This window comes from Pieris brassicae, chromosome 3 (genome assembly GCF_905147105.1).
Source record: "Pieris brassicae chromosome 3, ilPieBrab1.1, whole genome shotgun sequence".
Lineage (NCBI taxonomy): Eukaryota > Metazoa > Arthropoda > Insecta > Lepidoptera > Pieridae > Pieris > Pieris brassicae.
The window spans coordinates 805,291-827,102 of NC_059667.1; the positions used below are offsets into that span (position 1 = coordinate 805,291).

Here is a 21,812-nt window from a genome sequence, read left to right on the forward strand (position 1 = left end):
ATGTCAGCGAAATATTTTGGTTTGGGAGAAAGGATGGTGTAATGTTTTCGCTTGAATAATTAGATTTTTCCACAATGGATTCTTATGATTCTGATCCAGATAGTGGCGATAAATGTAATCTGAACGGTGATTGTTCCCCTTTACCGGATAAGTTACCAAACGACTTAAACCACACCAAAAATATTGATGACATAGCTACGCCTTCTGAACTTAATTTCGATCAGGGTATGTAGTGATATTTTAAATAATTTCAGCACTAGGGCGTATTTTAGTGAACATCCCTACCTAGCTAAAACACTTGTAGTTTAAAAGAAATGCCTTGAATGTTTTGCTTTGATTCCATAAAGTAAAATTACATATGTGAAAGGTGATATCTATTTGCATATTTGTTTAGAGTTTGCATTTGAGGACCCTGAAATAACGGAGAAGAAGAAAGAAATAGAAGCATGTTTAGAAAATCCAGATGTTATTAATGTTGATCAATGGGAGACCTTTGCAAAGACGAAAGCGGGATTAATATCTGGTTTGTTGATTAACATTTACTAATATGCTCTTATTGCCATAAATGAAAATATTTATATATTACTATTTAACTGTTTATTTGTCGTTAATTTACTGTTTTTCAGATGAGTATAGAAGAAAAATTTGGCCATTACTCGTTGGTGTCACACAGGATGAGTTAACTGAACCACCATCATTAGATGAGCTCTCTACACATCCTGAATATAATCAGGTAATAGTGATAACTAAAATATAACATACAAGATTTTATCAGTGTAAAAATTGAATACTCTTATAATATTGTGTTTATGTGTTAAACTGTGCAGAAATATAAATAATTATATTCTTTAAATTTATAGAGAAACAAGATTAATTATAATGTTTATTGAAGGCTAAATTTATTTAACAAACATTTTTCCTGTGATTTCCAGTTCATAAATGTTGTTCTCATGCTAGTTTAATATTAAATAGAAAACTTGAGTTAATATTTGTGGTCATTGGATATCAAATAACTTTAATTTCTTAAAAATATAATGCATGTTGAAAAATATAGAAACTAATTTGGTCAGAATCATAAGCAAAACTTATTTTCAAAGTAATATTGTATGTCGCTAACATGCATAGTCAATTGCAAAATCCCTAATTAGGCAGGGTGGAGAGAGGGGTTTAATTAAACTGAATCAAACATGCTTTAAATGTTCAGAGTAAGACATTACATTATTCATTGTTACAGGTTGTACTAGATGTAAATAGGTCATTGAAAAGGTTTCCCCCAGGTATTCCATATGAACAAAGAGTAGCCTTGCAGGACCAACTTACTGTACTCATTTTAAGGGTTATCATAAAGCACCCACATTTGAAATATTATCAGGTAATAAAAACTAATTCACCTTTAAAATGCTGCTTGTAATTATAAAAAATCACCAAGCTAATTTTGCTGTTTTTTTTGTATAGAATGTGGATGGGACTTAAGGCTCCCCGACATTTTGTGTCTGCAAGTTTTATAGTTATATATGCAATATTAGATAACAAAGTGTGTTCTCTCTATGTCATATATTATTTAAGTACTATTTAATAGCATTTTAAATTACACTGCGTAAAAACGTAAACTTGACATACAATTTTATTTCTTATAATATTTAGGTATAGATTAGGTAATAGATGTTGTAAGATAGAAATAAATAATAATGAGATAGGCCACTAATGATAAACAAGTGTTTGCAGTTATATAGAAAAAGTTATTACAAGTGCTATTGTTCTTTAAAGTACTTGCGGTTATGAGTTCCCTGCATTGATAACAATTGTGTTGATATTGTACTATCTCAATACTACTATTACTGTTGCCTTAATATCAGTATCATGCGTTATTAGGAATTTTCTGTAAAGAGGAATAGTTTTTTTAATGGAATTCATTAGATTACTCCATTTTCATTATCTACATATATTTTTTTTATATGTGTTACATAAATATATAAGTATTTGATTATTTAAAGAAAATCTGGGTAAAGTTGGTACAGGCCGCTAGTTACTGAATGTTTAGTCTAAATATCTTTTATAAATTGTCTTGGAAATTGTTGATACAATGACATGTTTGGATTATTGAAATATTCTAGACATACATAAAAAGCAAACATTATTTTAACTTTATATATTATTTTATTTAAAATCTAAATCTTTTTATTAATTTCAAATTGAAAGCATTTATTTAAATTTCCAGGGCTACCACGATGTGGCAATAACACTTCTTCTAGTGTGTGGTGACAGAGCGTCATTTCCCTTGCTATGTCGTCTGTCTTACGGCCCAAAGGCACCCCTGGCTCCATTCATGCAACTAACAATGCAACCCACCCAGCATTTACTCAATTATATGCTCCCTGTCATAAGGCGAGCTGATGATAGACTGGCTGAATGCTTGGATAAGTAAGTTAACTTTGGGCTAATATTTTAGTATATAGTTATTAGTTATTATATAATATTTTAAAACTACATGTTTAAAAGTTTGTGTTTGAATGTCCTTATGAGAATATGGTGAGATTTAAAAATATATTTTGTTGTATAGTACATTTCTGAGGAAAGCTTAAAACACATACAACAACCAAGGACACGCAGAAACTATGAAATGTGTGTATGTGTATAGCAACATAAAGTTTTATGTAGCTGTGATACACGACGGCACTTTAAATACCAATAATATTGTTATGATGTACGATTTAGAACAATGACCCAGTAGTTAACAAGAAAATAACTGAAAACTGGCTTTAATATTTTGAATTAAATAAGTGGTATTGTAAAAGAGGTAAAAATATTCACAAAAAACAATTGAACCTATTTGTTAATGCGTTGGTTTCAAAAAAATATAGTAATTATTATGAACATACCTTCAAAGTTTGTTAAGAGCTGGGAAACCTGACACTAATATTTTTTTTATATATTATTAGTTGTATGGCAGTGTTTCCCAACGTTAGCCCTCGGCCCAAAGGGGACATTTGATTTGTTAACGTGTTAAGGGGGCAATTCGAAAATGAAAATTGACTTACTGCGTTGCGTTAACAATTTCCTAGTGATTTCTTCCTAAGATCTATCAATTAAGTCTCTTAAGTGAATTAAATTCTTAATATAAAAAATAAAGAAAATTGTATGGCGCCACTAACACGACCTTCAGAAATAAATGTGACTGAATATTAAAAATATGTATAAGAATTTAAGAAAGAATTTAAGGGGAATCGCACAAAAAACGATTGGGAATAATTTGGTTATAATTATTTATTTTGTAATTTATATATTTACAATTAGCGAAAGCGATCCCGAGTTCAATACTGAGTGTTCGAGATTGGGTACATAATCCCAATTTAATGAAGTCACAAAGTACTCTAGGATATTACTTTAGTAAGAAAAAATATATTTTCTCTTTCAGGTCCGGTGTAGGTACAATGTTTGCGCTTCCCTGGTACCTTACGTGGTTCGGTCACAGCCTTAACCGATACAGTGATGTAGTAAGGCTATACGACTACTTCCTGTGTGCACCGCCCCTATTTCCTGTTTACGTCACGGCAGCGATAGTCTTACATCGAGCCCCGCAAGTGTTCTCTTGTGATGCAGATATGGCGATGATGCACTGTCTTCTGTCTAGGGTATGTGATGTTTGACAATTTATTAAGCCCTTTTTCCTTCTTTTTTTATGATCATTTGTTAATCGAATAGGCAAGTAGGTGATCAGCCTTCTGTGCCTGACACACGTCGTACACTTGGGTCTCAGGCACGCCGGTTTCCTCACGATGTTTTCCTTCAACGTTCGAGCTAATGTTAAATGCGCACATAATAAGAAAATCCATTGGTGCACAGCCGGGGATAGAACGTCGTAGGTTCAGGGATGAGAGTCGCATGCCGAAGCCACTAGGCCAACACTGCTCCTCCTTAATACCAAACTAAATATCTCATAGTATAGAGAGACATATCTTACACACAGACGAAATATTTGATTGTTTGTTTGCTTTGAAGAGGCTCCAAAACAGCACGACTGATTTGAAAAATTATTTAATCATTAGAAAACTTAAGATTCTGTGAAATTGACAGAAATTCCCAAATCACGCTGCGGAAACTTGTCAATATCACGAATTATGTACTATAATTTTTTAGTAGACAAGTCAACAAAAAATATTAAATAATATACCTATATATAGTTTTTGTCGTCAAAATATCGTCACTCCATCGTTATTGTGCGTCATGTGGGTTAAATGCGACCACATAAGACACAGATAATTATCGTACAATATTTAATTTAGATTGACTCCTTTTACTACAAATAACACTTTAGCTTAAACTAAATTATAACGAGCAGCGCAAATACATATCACATGCAACACTAAATACGCAATTAGAACTACCCTCCGTCAAGTATTAACGCACTGCAAGCAACTCGACCGCTTGAGGCATTTGCTCTGCTCTGATTGGTCGTAACAATATTCGTACTTTTAAGTAGTGATTCCAAATTATGAAACAAATAATATCAACAATACGTTATGAAGAACTAATTTAAAAAAATAAATATTAATCAGTCCAGCAAATTTTTTGGCTTGATTATAAATAATAAACAAAACATTCAAAATGCAAACTTTTCTTCTATGACATTCACAATTGCAGTTTTGTTTTGTGACAGTAAAATCATTTCATGTTTTGGAGTTCCAACTCGGGATAGGCCAACATACCCATGGGCAAAACTTTATTTTTGTAGTTAATGATACGTTCTATAATACTGTTTAACATTTTTTTTTGTTCTATTATCAATAATTTCCACAGCGCACACTATGATAGATTCTTTATGCATAATTTTTTCACACCTTGGGTTAAGGCAATATATATTGCATTTTCGTGCGCTATTTTTTAAACAAAATGTAAGATGCAGCTGGCATTATAATGGTGAACGAATTTTTGAAATGAGTCCAGTAGTTTTAGTGTGAAAACATTACAAACATACATATAAAAACACAAATATTCTCCCTTTATAATATTAGTATAGATTACTATATATATTGCACGTAATTGTTTATGATATATGACATACTCCAGTTACCAGATGACTTACCATTTGAAGACATCCTGGTGGTAGCTCAGAAGTTGTATGAGAAGAATGATCCAACTGATTTGGAATCTGAAGTTGCCGCTCTTGAGAGGAGAGAGTAAGTATATGAATACATGTAAATTGTATATATTTATAAAACTAGTCGCGCTACAATCTTTTAGGAAGTGGTTGAGGTTTCATTAACTGTTTCGAGATACTTATTTTTCCTAATAGACAAGTAGAAGGAGTTGACTTTTGGGGTCTAAGGCACGGTTTCCTTACAATGTTTTCCTTTCGCTGTATGAGCTAGTGTCAATAGACAATAAATATATTATAGATAATGTTTTAAATAAATATGTTTTTAATACTGTAACGTGAAAGGTAGTGTGTAATGTATACCTCAAGTACTTCTAACCCTAACCTAAGGATTTGTTATATTTTCTAAGTAATAAAAATATGTTGAAATTTCCCATAAATACTTTGCGTTTGTCATGTCTTTAGATGGACAAACTAAAAATTTGGTTTTGTGATTCCCAGAGAGGAGCAACGAAAAGTCGAAGATGAGCGCATGCGCCGGCGCAGGGCGGGACGTGTGGTGCCGTCTCCCTCCCTGCCGTATCGCCTCGCGAGATACCTCCCCGCGCCCCTCCGCCGCACCCCGCGACGCACGCTCTTGGCCCTCACGGCGGCCATCTTGGCGGTCTACGTTTACTACAAACCGGAATTGTTCAGGTAGCGGTACGCATATCAGTTTGTCCTTTTCGCACTGTGAACGAGAGAGAGAGAGAGAGAGAGATGGATACCTTATTTTGTCCTTTAAAATAAATGTTGAATATTCTTTCAACTTTGGTGGGTGGGTAATGTTTGAGTTTGTTAGATTGTGTTAATGTTTTAAGGAAATATACATTTATTATTTTTCTAATAACTTGCACAAAAAACTATTAATCCTTTGAATTTTTAAGTGCTTAACTGTTCCTATAAATTTTATGTTTTAATTTGTTTGTGATCGTATTCATTCCTTAAACTTAAGAGCTTTATCATCTCACGGTGCTTCACGTTGCTTGGACAAACTGATATTGATCCTCTGCGGATCGTATTGTATTAGAGTAAGGAAAATTAGGGGTGTAACGAAACCTATTTATTCGAGTAGTGTTTAAATATTGTATAGTACTGTGGTACCGTTTTGCACTTTTGTAGGCAAGTAGACACTGTCTGTGCATTACATAGATAGCGTATTAAATGTCAAGTGTCAAAACTTTGATAAACAACATAGACAAATGTGAATTGTCAAATAATGATACAATTGTGCTGGTGAAAAGTATTATACATTTAAATTGTTAAGTGGAATGTTGATTATGCGATTTTAGTGTTTGTCGTGGTTATAAAATATTCGGGCGAGCTAAATGACTTAACATACGAACAATTTGGGGGACTTTTTTGATTTGGATTAAACATTTCTCATAGATTTTGTTTATGTGATATAAAATGATGGGAGTCAAATAAACTAAACTAGAAGACCATACTTATCTAAAGATACAGTTTCATAGACACGCGTAGTGTTGACACAATCTGTCATTTTGTATACAATTGTTGTTCGAATAGGGCAACAATTTTACATCAACACAATAGGTCCTTTAGATTTTTAAAAATCGTCTTCAAACGCCCAATGTAATATAATAACTGGCTTCCCAAAAGATAACTGTGTTTTACTCCTATTTTAATTAAGTATAAACTTACAAATCTTCCATGCGATTATTACTTACTGATGGCCACCATTTAAAGATCAGGTGGATTGTACCAGTTTAATTCAGAGTCTCCTTTCAATGAAGTATAGAAATTGATTTATTTTCGATAATCAAGGGATTGGTGATTGTGTGGATTTTTTTCTAAAATATCAAAATCCGTTGTTTTCCAAATGTTGTAAACTCATTAAATTATTTATTGGATTTTTAAAATTTATCATCACTGATGTGTTAAAATGTGATATTATTTAACTATTTACGTTACAATTAAGCTGTCCATGCGATAAAACGATTCTCATTGTGTAAATATTATTTTAATGCGTTAAGTTAAAATATGTTAAGTTAGTCTTTGGGTAATGTAGAATTAAATAAAATTGTAATCGAAACTGTTCTTGTAAAGGTTGCATTATAATCTATATTGGCGGTTTTGTTTTATTTTCTTTCGTGGCTTAAACTGGGAATACCATAAACAAGAGTATAGAAGAAGATAATAAATACTTCTTAGGGAGCGTTCCAGTATTACGGCACGCAATTTTTGAACATTCTTGACCCCCCCCCCATGTAACGCACCGTAACGTTTACTGTATCCGATAGTAAAACGTTTCGTGACCAACCCCAGTGGCTCTTTATACCTAAAACTTACCATTATGTGGTGTAAAGTACTGGAAAGTCGAAAATAATTTTATCAATAACGCGTAATTCAATCCCCGCCCCGTATCGTAACGTTTTACAACAGGACCCCCCCCCCTAAAAATTAGTTACGTAATACTTGAACGCTCCCTTAAGTAATTAAGGAGCTATCCTGTGTAAAATACTATTTAGATCAGTGTTTCCCAACCTATGTGCCAAGCCCCAGCTTAGCCTTTCTAAGATTCTTATGACCCAAAACACATAATTTTTAATATACAAAATTGTATTGTTTACTTAAGAAACTTAAATGAAAGGTTTTCAAAGAAATTAGTAGTAAACAGTTAACGAAACACAGTAAGCCGTTTCAGAACGTATAATGAAAAACCGAAATTTATGTTACAAATAATTTCAATGAAGCACCCAACTCTCATATCAAATTGCCCCCGGTGGGGCATCGGCCCCACGTCGGGATACACTGAGCTAGACATTTCATAATTGTAAACAATCTTGCTTTATGGGCCCTGGTTTTTTCAGCGCGGAGGTTCTAGGTTCAAAGCGGGAAAAAATATATTTGTCTGCTAACGAATTAAAAATAGGTGCGTAAATAGCATTTACACTTTATGATGTCATTTTATTTCAGGTTTCGTGATAGCGAAGAGTGATTAGAAATAAAAGTCAATATTTGTTTATTTTTTTATTTGAGTTCCGTTAACACGATGATTTTAACTGACGTAAATATTAGTATGAAACACATTTTCATACAGATATTGGACGCAGGCGATGTTATGAAATTTTGAGGCCCGTAAAAGGATTTTTTGATTTTGTCATTGCGATGTAAAATTACAGATAATGCTTTACGGTCACGTAATTAAGGTTTACGATATGTTTACTAATAGTTTTATAAGTAGCAGAAACAAAAAAAAAACACTTGAAAGGACCTCAAAAGTGACAAATTTTGTAAGTACATTTTTAGGTTGCAAAACGTCTAGGGCCCGTCAGAAAACAGTGCTCAATACTAGGACAATGAGCATTTATCACAGCCGGAAGAGCTTAGATTAATATTACACGTAGTTGAGATTCATTTAATATTATTCGTTAGAGAGTATTTTTAAGAGAGCTTATTTAACGGTGTTTTGTGAACATTCTTAAAATTATTTGAAAGTTTCACCATACACTGAAATTGTTTTTCTATTCTACGTAAGTATATTTTTAATATACATTTATAATGAAACAAAATAATTAAAATGAAAAAAATTACGTCAATATTATGAAATATTACCATTTTGGACAAAAATGGTATTAAAATAACTTTTACGTTTTTTTAAACTAACATCCAAGGAAAAAAATTGCACGACAATGAATCGGCAACTTTATGGTAACTACGAAATGAGTATTGACAGTTTCTATATTAATTATTATTTAAGAACAAACATACAAAATATTAATTAATTTAGCGTTAACAATGCGCTTGAAAATATCGATACTTTTAGTACCGACAGTAGTATATGCAATTTTTAAATCTTACAACTAAATACAATATTCTAATAAAATCTTCTAATTCACTTATAAACTGAGGACTAAACTCGATTTCAATACGCTAAATTCACTATGCACCAGTTTACCCTAAATACTTTACCCGATAGATTTTAATCATTTTTCATTACCGTAGTAATATAGTCCAGTACTCGTGGATCGTGGAGTATCTTCAGATGCTCTGCTTGCTTTAAAGGCACGGATTTAATTGGCTTGTTTTTATTGAGCGTTGTTAAGCCTCGCCGCTTGGCCCAGTGCTCGCAAGCGCTAAGGGATCGTAGATTGACGGTGCCGTCACCGTCTCCCATTATCAGAGTTGGGTAGCCATCCAGCCACGTGCCCGGCTTGTATACGAGTCTGTACATTGTTATTGGTAAGTATTAGAACCCAGTGGCTGTGTACAAATGTTTTTTTTTGAGCAAGTTACACTTATGTTAATACATAATGAAACATACTTTTCGACTGTAGAGATGTTGTACCCATAGACGCAGTGTACTTCGACTCCTGGCGCTGAGAAGTCTTGAGTGAATTGTTGCGTGTCTTTGCGCATCTCCCACGCGTTTGGAACGTCCATGTCACTAAGACGTAGAATAATTTATTACCAAACAAACAAATTTTTATTTTATTAGCCGAGCAAAATTATTGATTTTAATGTGAAAGTTAAAAAAAAACTAGTATTTAACAATCAGTAGTAACCTGGCAGATGTTCCTAAGTATAGCCATTATTTTTCAAATAAACATAAACGTGGATCAAATCCAAGGTTAAGGTTCAGTAAAGTCGTTAATAGAAAATATAATATACGTATATTTATAATAAACTAGCTGCCCCCGCGAACTTCGTTTCTCCTTAATGTGGTTTTAGCCTTTTCACTGTATTATCGTCACTATAATTTGAATTTGATTTACACTTCTCGTCTAAGTAACACGTGGTTAGATATGCTAACACCAAAACCACCAATAACTTACGAAACAAGTCCAACACCTGTCGTTTGACTGTGATTGGACATCATCTCTAGTCCAATTATAGACACGCGACGCGATTTGTCACTATTAGATCTTTACATTTGTTAGTATTATATATATGTATATATACATACTAGCTGCCCCCGCGAACTTCGTTTCTCTAATGTAGTTTTAGTTAGCTTTAATATCGTGACACGAAAGAATAATTTAAGTGTATTATCGTCACTATAATTTGAATTTGATTTACACTTCGGTCTAAGTAACACGTGGTTGACTATGCTAACACCAAAAATTAAAAAAAAGTAGAAATAATTGAATTTTATGGTATTTCGTTTACTACGAAATAAATTAAATTTATACTTTAGCCCCAATAACACGTGGTAATCATGATATTGAATTGCAGCTTATATGACACGTTTGTCGGTTTACCATAGCAGTGCCATCTATTGATTACTTACTCAATCCAGTAGAAAAGTATCGACATCTGTTAGAATCTTTTGGAGTTCACAGATAATTGTGACTGTCAATTAATTATAGACAAATAATTTGCAATAAAATAAAATGCGACTATAATTAAAGATCTAAGCTATCCTATCTCTTAAGTTGGACCAGACTGCATGAGTGTGCCAATTTAATTTAAAATCGGTTGAGTCCATCGCGGACAAACGTAACAAGAGATTTATATTAAGATTATGAATAATATTATAGTCTATACTTTAATATATAGTCATTAATGAATACACTTACGTGAACAGCTTTTGTAAATCGTTGATGGTATAGTTGAACTTATCAGTCTGTACTAGGACTTCAGTAGGCTTCCAGAAGTTGGGTGAGGGAAGCAGCCACGCAAGTGAGGGACAGGTGATCTGCTCCGTACGCATTGTACTTTCGCGCAGCATGAGAGAACCGAGGTCGTCCCCTAAAGTCAATAACATTCTAAAAGACTTCCAATAATTCAATTTCATCATTTAGATACAGAAAGATCTGTCTAAAATCTATTCCAAACTGAATGGTGACACACACTACACATGAATCTGAATCTTCTTATTTGGCTGAACTTTGACTAAACATTTCAGTTACTCATTTATAGAAAAATATTAGCATTAATGATTTATAATTATTTTCCTTGCAATTAACATTATATTGAATGACGTTAATACTTGCCTTATCATATTGTGATTAGCTCAACAACATAACATCAAGTAAAATTATGGTAATTGAAAGTATATTATAGAAAAGGTTTATCTTATCATAATAATACAGTGTTATATATGAGATAAACAATCATGACCAACTAACCCAAATATACTATCGGAAGAAATTAACTTTTTTTGATAATGATATTTAAGAAATATTTCAAGGACTTTTATTCTTTATGACAATGCTATTGTTACATAATAATTCAATATCATTTTGACTAATAGTGGTTAAGCAGTTTAAGATAGTTTAAATCCACTTAATACAAGGAAAACCAAGGCAACAAAATAGAGTAGGTATACACTATAGAAGACACTGACTCTGTTTTGAAAAGAATGATTAAGGATGTATTGTTTGTGTCAAGTCATTGTTTACACATTGTGTTTTCCTTAACCTGCAATGAATGAAATGACAACGGGGAAAAGTTGAATTTACATATTAATTTAGTACATTTATCTAAATAAAAAGTATGTTAGTTTGTAAGTAAGTTTGCTATCAAAGACTCAAACAGAATAATATTAATTTACAATCACTAAACTTGTTAAAGGCAAATCATGATCTTAAGCTTACTCAAATAGTATAAAGGATTATCGTAATTTAAATACACTTCAAGCAACTCTAATAAAAAAACTGATAAACAGATAACTAAGTGCCAATTTTATTAGGTTTAAGTATGTATTAATGAAGTTCTTTATTTTTAATATTGAAATATTTGAAACTGCATATAATTCTGAAACTGTTTCACTTATACCTCACTGACTTCTTTAATTTAATAACACAAAACATAAAATACAGAGAACCTTGTTTCCATTGAATAAGTATTTTTAGGTTTGGTCTATTCATCTACAACACAGATTTGGGTATTTAATAGTTGCAAGTAGAAGATATTTGATTTGACTGTACTTATTATAGTAATTTCGTCCTTTTCAGCTAGTGATCTATATCTTCAGATGCTTTTAAAATATGTGATTGAATAAACTCACCAATAGCAAACACTTTCAATGCTTTCATAGCTCCACCCCAGGGAGTGGATAAAGACAGCAATCTTCTTATATACTGATCCTTCCATGCCTGTGACTGCAGTCTCAGGAAATGTAGAGCCATTGACCCACCCATGCTATGTACAAGCAGAGTCACTTGCGACTTATTATTCATATTATATGTTTCTTCAACAAGTGATTTTAATTTTACAAAAAATTCCCCATTCTCATCTGGAATAAATCGTAATTTTATTTTTATTTCAATTAAAATCTTAGACAAAATTCTATATATATATCCCCAGTGAATGAAATACCTACTTGGTGCCCTCCTAAAATCATAAGGTGCACCACGAAGTGTTTGGTTTCTCACATATCCTATTTTGACAAGAGCATCACCTATGCTATTAAAATAAGCACCAGCAGAGTCATGAGACGGGTCTAACCATTCCACAGGCTCAGGGTTTCCCCATCCTGGCACCCTTATGTCTACACCAGGAGGATTTTTTGTGGTCCTTGTTACATTATCATAATCTAATCTAGTATTATCCACCCAACAATCAATCACAAATGGCACCAAAAGTTCTAAATTTAGCCAAATATTAAAGTATTCATTGGATGTTTTTGCACATATATAATGTACAACCTCAGATTTATTTAATACAGCTTCCAGTTGACTTCCCCCGTCTCCAGGTACTAAAATACATAAATAAAAATATCAGCATATAAGATGTTACTAAATTGTAATTTAATAACTGCATAACATATTCGCTTTCTAGAACATTGTATTATGATAGTAAAATGTAACTTACTTAAAATAACTGGCGATAATCCCAAAGACTTTCTTGCAAATAAACAAAATACAGTTAAAGTAAAAACACCTAATTTAGTGCCCCGCATTGTCTTCAAGAATAACGCGAAATTCAAGAATACTTTTCAAGAAAAGATTCAAGTCACATTATATTTTCTTCGACCAGTTTACGCAATTTATATGGCTCGACCGACTCGAACCGACTACAGGGCACAACCGAAGAATCACAATAACTGGTGACGATATAATCGTGCGATGTTGTATACGTGAACAATGATAACACATAAGTAGCTAAACAATCAGCGATGTTTGTTTACAACAACATGGATATTGTTTTTTATTGTCTAGATATTCAATTACAAAATTTTACATGCGAGGATGACTTATAGTATAAGCAGCAGAACGTAAGCAAGGTATTTAATAAATATTTGATATTTTAAATATATGTACGCTACGTTATACTATTATAATATGATTACGAAACACCAGTTACATCTAAGTGTCGCCGAGTTTCGCATTTTTAAAATCTTTTATGTAACATAATTGATACTTGTAACTGTGCTATCAGTTTGTCACCTGACAATTGACATTGCCATATATATATATCTTCAATCTTCATGTTTCATATTAGATCAGAAACATACCGAAATCATATAATTGATAAAAAATTATACGTAATATTAACAAAAATGATTGTTTTATTTTTTTGTCAAATATTGTAATAATTATAATGATAAAGGTTTGACCTCTGACAAAATGCAACCTTTCAGAACGATCAGTTCACCGCGCAGCCGCAATCATATAAAATCATGCAAGTGCTGAATAGTCTTTAGGAAAACCTTTATTAATATTAAATTTATCATAGTTTTAATTTAGATTTAGTTAGTAAAATAAATAAAATGATAAGAAAATCTATTTTAAAGGGATCAAAAAGAAGCGTTATTCGCTTTTGTGTTAGGAATTGAAATGTTTCAGCAGGTATGAGTGCAGCGAAATAATCAATACTTAGTAAAGCTATTAATGCATTCTGGTGCATCTTTGGTTGCAGGGTCGAGTTATAATTGTTTGGTTATCTTGGCTTATTGGAGGTATCTGTGGCGTGGTTATTCTGTTAATTATTATTTGTTATTGCCGCCTAATGCCGCGACATCAGAAATCATTCGGTAAATACTAATATTCATAATACTGAACAATTATAAATTACGTAGCCAATTGATGTAATTTTAAATTTCAGATGAACAGTATTTAAAAGAAAATTATACAATAAAGGAAGGACATAGCTACACATGCCATGAAAGTTATAGAGTTAAACACACAGAGGTAACTATTAAATGTATCTCTTTTTTCTCAACGACATTTAGTTGTACGGTATTATTTAATAATGTTACATCAATATTATTCGATGGCACAAGATTTTTGTCCAAAATTAAAAAATACAACGCGGCGCTACAACATTTTAGGTCCGGGCCTCAGATTTCTGTATCTGTTTCATGGCATTCATTGGCAAATTGGTGTCTTTGCTTGGTGATTGATCATGTGCCTTTGGGTCTAAGGCAAGCTGGTTTCCTCACGATATTTTCCTTCACTGTTCAAACAAATGTTAAATACGCATGAACCTACGACCTCAGGGATGAGATTCGCAGGCTAAACCCTGGCCAACACTGCTCTTCAGATCCAAAGCTTAACGATTTAAATTTAAAGAAAACTAAATAACAACGAATTACCTAAGTATCAAAGATATATAAAGAACATCTTAAGGATCTCAATATTTTTTGTGACAGATTTTGTATAAATTTCACATAGCACTGGGAATAAAGAATGCGAAATGGAAACCAATATTCCTTGTCAGACGGTGAAATGTTTACAAGTATGTTTTGCAAGGTTCAAGTCCAGAGGCACACTCGGCCTGCAAGCTACGCGGGTGACCCGGAATGTCGAGCTTCGCGTGCCCAGCCACATTGCTACGTTAATCGGGTTCCAGAACCACAACGAGATCAACAACAGTATGCTTCGAGTGGAAGTAAATTCCTTTTTTATTCCAGACTACATTCTGACCATATAGGCTGCTAATGGAGCATAAGCATTGAAGGAAATTTGTATTAGTTTCATGGCATTTTGGTAACAAGACCAAATAATTAACAACAACTCAATAATTAAAACAAAAACTTCGATATCGCTCCATATCATATCAATATGGCTGTTTGTTTTACGATTATCATCTAGAATTAGTTAATTAGCTGTAGACAGTTGTAGTAGATTTGAGACAAAACAGTCAACTGTTTTGTGTACATAAAATTTAATATTTTATTTATTGAAGACAGGGCTGTTTAGACTTCGCCGTGTTCTACTCATAACTCACTTAAAGTGAGATTGTTAATACAAGCCCATTTTATTTATCGTAAATATTTTTAGTGCTAGACGAGATTGAGGGCGCGGCAAGCACGGACGCGCTAAAGACGCGATCGTTGCCCGCCTTTCTGCGACCAAAACAACGACCACTATCAACTGAAGATGATTTACATCAATTATATGCGAAGGTATTTTTCATAGTATTGTTTTTGTAAAGTATTTTAATCTAGATACTTTGTCAAAACAAAGTATTTACAAGTAATATTTTATTAAAAATATATCTCAAAAGTATAAATACAGTATTATTGATTAGATTGCGATTGCCAGGAAGTCATTATATTTATTTTTTAAATATCGATGTGGTCACTATAAGATCTTGGTTAGCTAAACGACAACTTTTTACGGTAGATGAGCTAACTGGCTAGACTTGTTTTTTTTACTTTAACTTAAGCAGTATTAATAAATCTGATTACCAAAGACAGTGAGCGTGTTGCCATACCAAAGGGGATTCAGTAATTAATATAGAATCAACATGCAGGTGAATTTGAGCAAAAAATACAAAAATCGCATGCGAAGTGAGCACGCGGCCATCATAGCACTCAGCAAGTCTCATAGTCAGTTTTTGGACGCAGATGCTGTCATTGTTTACGACCAGAGGACTGCGCTTTAGATCCTAACACGGCCGACCGACTTCAAAGAGAGAAATCTCAAATAGATTTTGTATTATTCATGACAGTTATGATATAATGTTGCTTAATGTGATAAATATAGTAATTAATGTTCTTTATTGCGGACGCATGTGCAATAACACTTACCAACCAAAAACTAAAAAATCGACACTAAAGGGTCTAAACACTCGTTCATCCATAACAGCTACGCATGACGTCTTCTCGGGCGTCATTAAAAATGGTATTATACCAAATTTGCACTAAAAAAAAAACACTTGGCTGTCAATTATTTTTTTTGAACACTGGCAACACAAAAATTCAGCGTTTCGAACGAACGAAGATCCGTTTCGTTAACAAGACAATCCGACAATCCGACAAACATGTTGGTTGTATTTGAGATCTTCAATCAATAAAATTGGCTTTTTGAAGTCAATTCAAAGTTAATTTATACATGTACAATGCTTCAATTCGTGTTTTGTATCTAACATATGATGTATGAGCAATATTTACGCTGTTTGGTTGTTGATAATTATTTGCAATTTAGGTTAAAAAATCATTTTGTTTTTCTTTTAAATTGTTTTAGATAATTGTAAAGAATTTATTTACATGTGTTATTAAAAGGGTCCACGTGAATACCATTCGTCTTTTATATAATTGGCTCAACGTTTACCTTCTAAGTATTATTGTTATATAAATTCTAAAATATTTTTGTACAGACTTGAACACTCGTAGAAAATTCGAATTATACGAATACGAAAAGGTCATTTGAAACACATTATTTCTATATAACTTCTGTTTGTAACATCAAGAGACTCGTACACTTCTCAGTTGTGCTCTGGTTTGTCATAAATCTTAATAAACAAGAAAAAATTCTTGGTGCTAAACACATTTTTATATTAATTGCGGTAAAAAGCAATTAACGCTTCAATGTCTCGCTTTTATTTTGTCGTACAAATTAAAATTTAAGCTTATTCCATGACAAAAGTGGTTTGAATTTATGAGATGTTTAAAAATGGCTTAAAAATGATAACTTTGAGTGTCTTTTGTCTTATAATCTTCAATGTCTACCTACCCTACATATCAATACGATAGTTTTATAAGCTTTTGTCATCAAAACATATACTCAATCTTTACATATATCTTGAAATGTCTAATAGTCTTTGCCACAATATTTATAATAAACCTTTCCTCTCCGAGGTTTTCCACGTAAACGGTCTTGTAAAAAGTGAACTGTATAGGTATTCGTTACCATGGTTACCATTATTTTAATATGTAGATAGCATGGTAACAGAAATGGCGGGAAATGTTTGAAGAAATTTTCAAAGTGGAAAATAGTTTTTTAGATGAATGTTGCTTTGTGATATTTTGTATAAACTAACTGTTCTTCTATGATCTGTGATCATGGCTAGTATTAGTGTTTCACAATAGACTGCTAGCCATCCTAGGCAATAGTACATAATGAACGAGTTGGTCTTAAGTTCAACAGTCTATAGATTTAGCCTTAGTGCTTAATTTAATGCCCAAGAAAAAAAATGTAATAATTGTTACTATATGTAGCATTTTATACGCAACTTTTGTATAAAACGAATTTTACGTAGAGTACCGACAAACATCTTGAACAAATGTCCTTGTCTGCACAGAAGCGATTTTTAGGTATCATTGGGAGGGGGGCGGCGGGAGAGTCACGTGTCGGTCGAATTGTACAATCAGTTGACGTTTGTGTTCCGCGCCCCCCACTCCCTTGAATGCTCACGTAGTTTGCCGGTATTTGTAAGCGTAATAAAATTAATAAAAAAAAGTTTTTTGATTATATAATGCTGAATTTAAATGCGTTTTTGTAGTTATTTTATTTGAATACATATACGCATTTATTTTGTACACTGTTTAATATGCGAAATTTTTGACGTTTAGCTAGTTAAATTGTTTAATAGTTTAATAATTATATTATTGTTTTAATTACGATTTTATTCGACAAATGACAATACTTTTTGTCCTATAGCTAATTATTTTGCTCTTCCTGTTACAAGTATGCAATATATTTCATATGCATTTATGTATTGTTTTGGAAATAAAAGATTTAGGGGCAAACAATTTATTTCTTACATTGTTAATTTTAAATTAACAACGAACATCTTCTATAAGTCCTAGGATTAGTAGAGCGATCGCTGAGTAATGGGGTTAAAAAGAATGGTTGTCTGTAATGTCAGTTTACGAACGATAGTTTAACGTCACAACATCATATCAAAATATTGATGAAGTGATTGAATACTTAAGTTTTCGAGTGGAAGAGAGACAGATAGATGTTTCGAATGCGTATAATGAGCGTATGGGACTATGAGTCATGCTTTTCATGCGCCGGCGTTCATTAGACGTCACGACAGTAAAAGCCCGTTTAATTTCCAATATTTACAAAAGTAAAATATCTATACATTTGTTGTATACATTTATTTTTCCTATTATCCTAATATTCTAGCTAATACGTAAGCGATAGCAGGAAGGAGAAAGAGTGAAAGCTGGAGCAGGCCTTTACTCGTGAAGGGGTTCCGATCAATGGTGGTGAAGTAAGCTAGGATATTTTAGGTCGTAAAACTATACTACTAAATAAAATATCTACAGTCTATATTTGTTGTATACATTTATTTTTCCTATTATCCTAATATTCTAGCTAATACGTAAGCGATAGCAGGAAGGAGAAAGAGTGAAAGCTGGAGCAGGCCTTTACTCGTGAAGGGGTTCCGATCAATGGTGGTGAAGTAAGCTAGGATATTTTAGGTCGTAAAACTATACTACTAAATAAAATATCTACAGTCTATATTTGTTGTATACATTTATTTTTCCTATTATCCTAATATTCTAGCTAATACGTAAGCGATAGCAGGAAGGAGAAAGAGTGAAAGCTGGAGCAGGCCTTTACTCGTGAAGGGGTTCCGATCAATGGTGGTGAAGTAAGCTAGGATATTTTAGGTCGTAAAACTATACTACTAAATAAAATATCTACAGTCTATATTTGTTGTATACATTTATTTTTCCTATTATCCTAATATTCTAGCTAATACGTAAGCGATAGCAGGAAGGAGAAAGAGTGAAAGCTGGAGCAGGCCTTTACTCGTGAAGGGGTTCCGATCAATAGTGGTGAAGTAAGCTAGGATATTTTAGGTCGTAAAACTATACTACTAAATAAAATATCTACAGTCTATATTTGTTGTATACATTTATTTTTCCTATTATCCTAATATTCTAGCTAATACGTAAGCGATAGCAGGAAGGAGAAAGAGTGAAAGCTGGAGCAGGCCTTTACTCGTGAAGGGGTTCCGATCAATGGTGGTGAAGTAAGCTAGGATATTTTAGGTCGTAAAACTATACTACTAAATAAAATATCTACAGTCTATATTTGTTGTATACATTTATTTTTCCTATTATCCTAATATTCTAGCTAATACGTAAGCGATAGCAGGAAGGAGAAAGAGTGAAAGCTGGAGCAGGCCTTTACTCGTGAAGGGGTTCCGATCAATGGTGGTGAAGTAAGCTAGGATATTTTAGGTCGTAAAACTATACTACTAAATAAAATATCTACAGTCTATATTTGTTGTATACATTTATTTTTCCTATTATCCTAATATTCTAGCTAATACGTAAGCGATAGCAGGAAGGAGAAAGAGTGAAAGCTGGAGCAGGCCTTTACTCGTGAAGGGGTTCCGATCAATGGTGGTGAAGTAAGCTAGGATATTTTAGGTCGTAAAACTATACTACTAAATAAAATATCTACAGTCTATATTTGTTGTATACATTTATTTTTCCTATTATCCTAATATTCTAGCTAATACGTAAGCGATAGCAGGAAGGAGAAAGAGTGAAAGCTGGAGCAGGCCTTTACTCGTGAAGGGGTTCCGATCAATGGTGGTGAAGTAAGCTAGGATATTTTAGGTCGTAAAACTATACTACTAAATAAAATATCTACAGTCTATATTTGTTGTATACATTTATTTTTCCTATTATCCTAATATTCTAGCTAATACGTAAGCGATAGCAGGAAGGAGAAAGAGTGAAAGCTGGAGCAGGCCTTTACTCGTGAAGGGGTTCCGATCAATGGTGGTGAAGTAAGCTAGGATATTTTAGGTCGTAAAACTATACTACTAAATAAAATATCTTAGGTATAAAAACTTTATTATAAAATCGAAACCATACAATTGTAGCATATTCAATTATGGTTAAAAATATTTTATTAACTGAATGACCTCTATTTGTTTCTAACTACAATTGGTTAGATATATAACCTTTAAACATATACCACACTTTGTAAAAAAAAACTAAAACTACCATAAGATTAAAAAAAACATCTTTAGAAAATGTTCCAAACTACGTAAATCTAGTTATAGTAATTGTGTTTAAACATCCACCTTATTGAGGCAACGACATTTTACAACTGTAGCCATAGTAACACGGTACCTCTACAATCTATGGTTTGAGGAAACAGGTTTATAGGCTTCAGTTAAAGCAATACAATAAAAATTTTATTTCGTCAAAAGTATTTTAGTTATGCACAAAGGTCAGTCATGTTTCGCTATAAGGTAATAATATCTTATTGCAAAATAAGTAAAATGCGGACCATGGTTGTAGTACTTCGGTACAAAATACATGCGCCTAGAGAGAATTTGGATGTAACTCCGAGTTCGGATGTAGTAACTGTTTTTAATCAATCATTTGTAACAAACCGGAGTCAGTCACCAAAGACAAAAGCATTTATTCTTTCACAAACATTTTTCATCTTTTATTTACATTCACACAGATGGTCAGCCTTGTGGACCTTTACTTTTTGTTTATAGATCAGCTAAGTAGTTAGGTTTCGGAGTTAAACTCATGGGTCAGTTTCAAATTGATATTTTAAGCTATGTTTTAAACGTTACAGTGTAATGTGCATAATGTGTATATGTGCAAACGTTCTCAATAATAAATAAATATAAACTACAGATGTACGTGTCTTATCTCAACGATTGCCTGTAATTACTTTCGGATATAACGACGAGTGGTCCACTAATCGTCGTTATACGCGAAATCTTGAATCCTTTGAATATAATTTACCATCAATTTTAAGTCTTTTATAGAGTTTGTATATTTTTTAACTTATATGACATTTCAAAATAAGAAAAAATATCAATGGCGCTACAAGCTTTTTAGGTCTAGACCTCACGATTTTTTGAGTCTAAGGCAAGCTGGTTTCGTCACGATGTTTTCATTCGAGCGAATATTTGATCGGTACATAGACGCAACCGGAGAAACCGGGAGTCGAACGCTAATATGCCACTAGGTCAACACTGTTCTGAAGGTTATATATATAAACATAAAGAAAAAAATGTTTATATTTAATACATAAAAAACTTCTCGGCCGATTTCTAAAAAAACTTGACCCATAAACCCTCCATATTGAATTACAAAATACATGAAAAGTGAATTACTCCAACGTCCTAAAGCTGGCCAGTGTTGGATAAGTCCTGAGTCGTAAAAGCTCCAACTCTGTTTGTAGGAGGACCACAGTTGTGTGATTCGCTTGAACTTCACGAATCAACTTGCTGCGCATTACAAGCGTTTCCATACTAAAAGTAAAATACAATTGTAAACGTGCGCTGATGCATGTACCCACACTTCGACAGCAACACAACAGCCGAATGCAGGTAAATGAATTTAATAATTATTATTGACTTTTTCCATTTGTAAATGTGTGAACCTTTTTGCATTTTATGCATTCCATCTTTGGCTATATGTTTAGTATAAATTTTTGTTATATATACTTTATATAAGAAAAAAAATGTAATGAATAGTAATACACAATAAATTAAAAGCAATTATAGATGTAATACTTATGTTGAATTATTCTCATAATGGAAA

At 32.7% G+C, this 21,812-nt stretch overlaps 4 protein-coding genes across 4 annotated transcripts in view; 2 read left to right on the top strand and 2 right to left on the bottom strand.

Moving 5' to 3' along the window:
• Position 1: 1 nt before the first annotated feature.
• LOC123706730 (TBC1 domain family member 20) lies at positions 2-8,120 on the top strand. The gene is made up of 9 exons (XM_045656109.1): positions 2-225; positions 395-523; positions 627-733; positions 1,235-1,372; positions 2,219-2,421; positions 3,416-3,632; positions 5,068-5,177; positions 5,597-5,791; positions 8,072-8,120. Exons 1-9 carry the CDS (start codon positions 75-77, stop codon positions 8,091-8,093), a joined length of 1,272 nt encoding a protein of 423 aa, XP_045512065.1. The 5' UTR covers positions 2-74; the 3' UTR covers positions 8,094-8,120.
• LOC123706731 (phospholipase A2 group XV-like) lies at positions 8,113-13,460 on the bottom strand. Its single transcript, XM_045656110.1, has 6 exons — positions 12,914-13,460; positions 12,423-12,797; positions 12,108-12,335; positions 10,675-10,846; positions 9,420-9,542; positions 8,113-9,321 (listed from the first exon to the last, which is right to left on the bottom strand). The coding sequence occupies exons 1-6, from the start codon at positions 12,999-13,001 to the stop codon at positions 9,078-9,080; spliced, it is 1,230 nt and encodes a 409-aa protein (XP_045512066.1). The 5' UTR covers positions 13,002-13,460; the 3' UTR covers positions 8,113-9,077.
• Positions 13,461-13,751: 291 nt separating this feature from the next.
• On the top strand, positions 13,752-17,922 carry LOC123707107. The gene is made up of 6 exons (XM_045656904.1): positions 13,752-13,890; positions 13,961-14,075; positions 14,147-14,232; positions 14,794-14,932; positions 15,325-15,449; positions 15,800-17,922. Exons 1-6 carry the CDS (start codon positions 13,879-13,881, stop codon positions 15,929-15,931), a joined length of 609 nt encoding a protein of 202 aa, XP_045512860.1. The 5' UTR covers positions 13,752-13,878; the 3' UTR covers positions 15,932-17,922.
• A 2,372-nt stretch (positions 17,923-20,294) lies between these two features.
• LOC123707092 (cilia- and flagella-associated protein 43) overlaps positions 20,295-21,812 on the bottom strand; it is a 35,040-nt gene continuing 33,522 nt past the window's right edge. Inside the window, exon 31 of the mRNA XM_045656877.1 lies at positions 20,295-21,520. Within this exon, the coding sequence (XP_045512833.1) occupies positions 21,379-21,520 (142 nt within the window). The 3' untranslated portion in view covers positions 20,295-21,378. The remainder of the gene's footprint in view (positions 21,521-21,812) is intronic.